General features: G+C 47.7%; 1 protein-coding gene and 1 pseudogene across 3 annotated transcripts in view; both read right to left on the minus strand.

Annotated features, from left to right (window-relative positions):
- Positions 1 to 6169, minus strand: part of LOC310796180 (C-type mannose receptor 2-like) — an 8513-nt gene that overhangs the window by 1270 nt on the left and 1074 nt on the right. For both annotated transcript variants that reach the window (XR_014553662.1, XM_083658321.1), the window contains exons 3-5: positions 5149 to 5520; positions 4539 to 4898; positions 4327 to 4421 (exon numbers count right to left, since the gene is read on the minus strand). Coding sequence is in view for 1 of the 2 variants with exons in the window: in XM_083658321.1 (XP_083514447.1) it covers positions 4327 to 4421; positions 4539 to 4898; positions 5149 to 5520 (827 nt within the window). In the remaining variant the exon portion in view is untranslated. The remainder of the gene's footprint in view (positions 1 to 4326; positions 4422 to 4538; positions 4899 to 5148; positions 5521 to 6169) is intronic.
- LOC310796059 (very-long-chain 3-oxoacyl-CoA reductase pseudogene) lies at positions 2817 to 3806 on the minus strand (annotated as a pseudogene). The gene has a single exon. The product of its transcript is annotated as a very-long-chain 3-oxoacyl-CoA reductase pseudogene (transcript).

The following is a 6169-nucleotide window of genomic DNA, read 5'->3' on the forward strand; positions in this document are numbered from 1 at the left end:
AGGAACAGTGGTACAAGTTTAGGTTAGTGGTACAAGTTTAGGTTAGTGATATATATATATATATATATTATACTGTATATGGAGGAGCGAAGGGAGCGCTGAGAGGTTTGGAACCTGACCATAGATTGCAGGTACAGGGGAGCTGACTGGTGTACTGCCCTGTAGGCCAGTACCAGTGTCTTGAATTTGATGCGGGCCGAGATGGGAAGCCAGTGGAGGTCCTGGAAGAGGGGAGTGACGTGAGAGAATTTGGGTTGGTTGAATACCAGACGGGCTGCAGCGTTCTGAATGAGCTGAAGCGGTCGGATGTCGGTGGAAGGTAGGCCGGCCAGGAGCACGTTGCAGTAGTCCAGGCGGGAGATGATAAGTGATTGGACCAGGAGTTGAGTCGCTTCTCTTGTGAGAAAGGGACAGATTTTGCGGATGTTGTAGAGAGAGAACCTACAGGAGCGTGCTGTAGCAGCTATGTTGGCAGAGCAAGACAGCTGGTTGTCAAGGATCACCCCAAGGTAGCTGTTTGGGAGGGAAGTACAGTGGTGTTGTCAATGGAGATGGAGAGATCTGTGAGAGGGCAGTCTTTTCCTGGGAGGAAGAGTAGCTCTGTCTTACCAAGGTTGAGCTTGAGGTGGTGGGCAGACATCCAGTCGCCAATGTCTTTGAGGCATGCAGAGATGCGAGCCTCGATTTGAGTGTCGGAGGGGGGGAAGGAAAGGAAAAGCTGGGTGTCATCAGCATAGCAGTGATAAGAAAAGCCATGAGAAGAGATCACATAGGCAAGAGATCTGATATAGAGAAGGAAAAGTAAGGGGCCCAGGACTGAGCCCTGGGGGACACCGGTGGTAAGAGGGCAGGATCTGGAGAGGGACCCTCTCCATGAGACCTGGTATGAGCGGTTCGAGAGGTAGGAAGCAAGGACAGAGGAGAGGAATGAGGCCTTAGCAGTGTGAAGGGCCTCTGTGACAGCAAGAAGAGCTGTCTCAGTGGAGTGAGAGGCCTTGAAACCGGACTGCAGAGGGTCCAGGAGGTCATTTGGGGAGAGATAGAGAGAAAGTTGTTTGGACGCTGCTCGTTCGAGGGTTTTGGAAAGGAATGAGAGAAGAGAGACAGGTCTGTAGTTCTGAATAGCAGTAGGGTCAAGGGAGGGTTTCTTAAGCAGAGGCTTGACTCTTGCAGTCTTTAGAGCAGGCAGAACAAGACCAGAGGACATAGAGGAGTTTATGAAGGTAGTGAGGAAGGGAGATATGTTAGGTGAGATGGTTTGGAGGAGAGAGGAAGGGATAGGATCGAGGGGGCAGTAAGTGGCTCGGTTCGAGCTGATGAGTTTAAGCACTTCATCAGGAGAGAGGGGAGAGAAGGAAGGAAATCCAGGGACAGGGGGCCGGGAAGCTGGATTGGAGTCGGGAGTGTTAGTGAGGGTACCTGGAGGATGGAAGGAGGAGCTGATGTCATCCACCTTTTTAGTAAAGAAGGTTACAAAATCATCAGCAGAGAGGGAGGAGGGAGGGGAGGGAGGGTTGAGGAGCGTGGAGAAGGTGGAGAACAGCTTACTGGGGTTGGATGCAGAGGTTTGAATTTCAGAGATGAAGAAGGAGGTTTTTGCTTTGGAGACAGCAGAGGTGAAGTTGGAATGGATAAGGTGGTAGGAAGAGAGATCTTCAGGGTGATGTGATTTTCTCCATTTTCTCTTCTGGAGGTTTGTTTGTTTGACATCATAAGCTGCTGTTATGGTGGGAGGAGTCACTTTATAGCAGCTGTCTTTCCTAGATCAGATAGTTGAATTCGTGCATGACATCAACCAGAGGAACTGCTACATTTCATCCAAAAGAGCCAAGTGTCATTTGGCACTTGGCCAATTTAAAATTGTCAATTAATTTTTTTTGCTGAGGTTTATTTTTTTAACAGATGTATCCAGCTAGCAAAAGATCCACAATGTTGTAGCAAAAAAATAAATACATACAAAACATTGTTTGTTCTGTCACTCTGATGCTGTCACTCTGATGCTGTCACTCTGATGCTGTGCAACCACAACATTCCTCCTTCCAAAGGTTAACGGTGTAGAGAAAACTGTGTTCTCCTGACTGACAGCTTACCTGTTGGTTCAGAATACATGCTACAGCATGCGCTGGGACGCGTCATCAGTGATGTTGACTGGGGTCGTGGGGTGTTTCGGATCTGTCAACATCATACACCCTCGCCCAGTAGACCCAGCCGAGGCCGATTACGACCCCGACTCGTGTCCCAGAAGCAGCCGCTCATGGATCAGCCTTCCTACTCTGTCTGCAACGTTGCCCGCGGAAGGGTTGATCACGCCCAATCCGCTGCAATAGAGTTTAGTGCTACACCGCAGTATTGAGAGACCTTCGGTGCATGGAGGTCTAAGGCCCTGTCGGGTGATTCCAGGCCGGGCACCTCCTTCGTCTCACCAGAACCTCCCCCGGAAAAAGGCAATCCTACCATGCCGTACCATGGGCAGGGAGGATGCCTCAAGGAGGCCTGTGCGCTGCACGTCATTCACCTGCGCCGAGCACCTCGCTCTAGCCTGAAGGACCCCAGGCCGCGCTGATGTTTACGTAGATTTTCAGGAGGCTAGGCCTGGACCAGTAGTAAAAAAATCTAGGCAGATGCTATTTGCCACACACTATTCACACTGGAGTGGGTGCAGCCAATGTGGCTATTTGCGCGCACGCTCACGCACGCGCACACACACGCGCACACACACACACACACACACACACACACACACACACACACACACACACACACACACACACACACGTGTATACGTCGGCAGCATAAGGTGTGTGTGGGCAGTGCTCTCAGTCCTCCTTTCCTTTGGGCTGTTTGGTCGTCTTAGACTCTTGGGATCTCGCATGGCTTTCCAGCTTCCTGATAAAGGAGGAGGAGAGACGGACCCAGTCCGGCAGCAGCGCGGTCAGAACCAGGCTCTGAAGTGCGTGGGAGAGGCAGCCGCTGGTGTAGCTGGAGTGGCCCACGGTGTTCAGCGCCTCCCGGGCAAAGTCCGGAGCTGTCTTCATGAAGCGGTTGGTTGGCGGTAGGTTGTGTGTCATGTTGGTGGAGACGAAGGAGGGAGACACACACTGAACAGTGATTCCCCTCGACTTGTACTCAGCATGCAGACACTGAGAGAAATACGTGACAAAGATCTTTGTGGCAGAATACAGAGACAATAAAGGCTGCGGTCGGGTTCCTGCCTCCGAGGAGATGTTTATGATCAGTCCTGTCCCTCTTTCCACCATGCCTGGCAGAACCAGTCTGCACATCTGCGTGACAGAGAGCACGTTGCAGTTGATGACATGAGTGATTTTCTGCTCAGGATTTGGTATCTCCAGGAACAGGAAGTATGCAAAATTTTCAGAATAGGCCATTCCCACGTTGTTAACTAGGATTCCAATGTCCAGGCCGCGCAGTCTGTCAGCTATAGCAGGGTAGATGCTGTGGCCGTCTGTGAAGTCTGTCTGGATGGTGCGGGCTTTCCGTCCGTACCGAGCCTCAATCTCCTCGGCGACTCTCTGAAGTTTCTCACTGGATCTGCTGATCAAAACGACATCCAGGCCTCTTCTGGCCAGCTCATTGGCATACGCTTGACCTATCCCAGATGTGGCACCTGTGACGACTGCCCATTGCCCATACGCCTTTAAATCCACCTGCCAAACCTCTGACAGCACAAACACTCTGAATCCACACCAACATCTCCAAGCCAGTTTCAGCAGGTGGAAGACGACTGTAAATCCCCCAATGATGACCAGTCCTCCAGTAGGGCACATATTATCTGAGGCAGCACTCATGACGGAGTTAAAAAAAAAATCTTTATTGAAGAAAGACATCAGAGATGATGTAATCAGTGATGATATCATCAGTGATGTCAGTCCCTCAAGCAATTGTGATGTCATCATTGATGATGTGTCACGATGGCTCTGTCAGTGTGAAGGCCTCAAAACAGCAATATCACTGTAGTGCCCCGCGTGTGCAGATCCCCCCCCTCTTCCCCACTGGATTCCTTCCAGACCACTGACAAAGAGATCACAATGGTTCTTCAGTTGTGACGAAACGTGGAAAAAATCAGCACTCTTCCTCGGTTTAAGCCAGGAATAATTAAAAAGGAAAACGCATTGAAAAAGCTCTGGCTTTGTCCTAGTGCTTGATATGACGATATAGAAATGTTCACTTATTCAACTGTTATCACTCAAGCTACACTTGATTGCTAATTGCTTGAGTGCCATTGCTAAATGATGATGACGATGATGATGATAATAATAATCATAATAATCATAGAATCTTTCCGCATCGTGTTCATACATTATTTACCTGCTGCAAGATGGCTTCCTCCATGTCCTCCAGGTCCCCTGAGGAGTCCGTTTTAATCAGCCTCACCCTCACCCTCACCCTCGTCAGCGTTGTCACTATATGGATAGGTATTTTATGTTAATAAAATAGACTTTATATCCAGTAAAATGTACAAATTGATGCCAGAAGGTTTTTGTGAACATTGAATTTCAAAATGATTGAACACATCTCACCATCGTAGCAGGCAAAGGCTTGTCTCGCACTACATTCAGCATTCCCCCATTTCCCACTTGAATTGTGAACGCCTGAAGAAGCCACACAAGATTCTGCGACACGGAGTTTTGGTTGATCTTCTTCAGTCCACCAGTTGGTGAATGACATGGCACTCCCATCTGACCACTTCCAGGATTCTCTGAACAGGCCGATCCACCACACAGCGCCTCCTCTGGCTATCACCGTGATCTTTAGTTCCTCGTTCTCAGCTGTGTTCCTCACAATGGCCAGGTCTGTGTAGAACTCCCTGCAGTATCTCTGAGCCTGGCTCCAGGTCTTGGAACTCCCCACAAAGACAAATCTGGAAGTTGTGGAGGCCCCTGAAAAAAAATGACCACAAAGGAATTTATGTACAATACTTTTGATAAGTATTTTGCTGGTTTACAGGTAATCCAGTAACTCAAAGCAGTGAGTAGGCTAATAGCTAGCATATCAACACTGTGTAGCCTCTACGCCAGACCTGGGCATTATGTAAAGCAATTATTGGTATGGTATATTATTGGATGGTCTTTTGTATGAAAGTAATGTTTTATGATTATTTGCTATTCATTTTTGTAGTTTTCTTCTCACCGTTGTAGCAGATGAATCGACGTTCTTTATGGCAAGGATAATCAATCCACATCCCATCTTTTGCCATTGCCCCGCATGCCTCAATGAAGACGCCATTGGGTTCACCACTTTTCCACCCCCTGAAGTCAGCCTTTCCGTCACCACCCTCATCTTCCAGAGACCACCTCCAAATGTCAACGCCATACAGTCCTATCCAGACAAAGCCTTTATATCCGCCTAAGATGCCATTCAGCTTGGCCACATCTTCCTGGTTGTCTACGGTGGCCAGGTCAGTGAACTTCTCCCTGCAGTAGCTCTGGGCTTCAGTCCAGGTCTTATTTTCTCCAACAAGGTGGTACTGACGAGGAAAACACGAGGGGAGCACGCACAGTCCTGTGACCACAATCAAAAGCAAATCAGTTTATGACTCCTGCATAGAAAATAATTAAAGTGTAAATGCTGCCAACACTCATTAAATAGTATATAGTAGTACATAGTATTTGGGTCACATCATTACTGACCAACTGAGTGATGATGATGACCTATACAGGCAGAGGCATATGTTGTATGCTCAAGCCAACATGTTGAGGAAGAAGTTCTACGTTTGTTCTAATGATGTCAAGATAAACTTGTTCAGAGCTTACTGCACTCCTCTGTATACTGCCCCCTTGTGGGTAAAATATAAGCAGACAAGCATTAAAAAGCTGCAGGTTGCTTATAATGATTGTATGAGGGTTCTACTTAGAAAACCCAGATGGTCGAGTGCCAGTCAATTGTTTTGTGAAGTAGGAGTGTGCACTTTTCATGCTCTTCTGAGAAATCTGACGTTTAAGTTTATTTGTCGTTTGAATGTATCTCATAATTTGATTATCATGCTGCTGACTCAACCCAGTTTCAGTAGTGTGAAATACCAATCGTGCATTTGGAAACACTGGTATAGTGCCTTACTTTAGTGTTCTGATTGCTTTATTTTTTTAAATGTAGTGTTTTTGCTTGTGTGTCTTCTTATTGGACCTTATGTGTCTGTCAATAAAGAGTTGAT

Source organism: Poromitra crassiceps, assembly GCF_964638095.1.
Source record: "Poromitra crassiceps genome assembly, chromosome: 22".
Lineage (NCBI taxonomy): Eukaryota > Metazoa > Chordata > Actinopteri > Beryciformes > Melamphaidae > Poromitra > Poromitra crassiceps.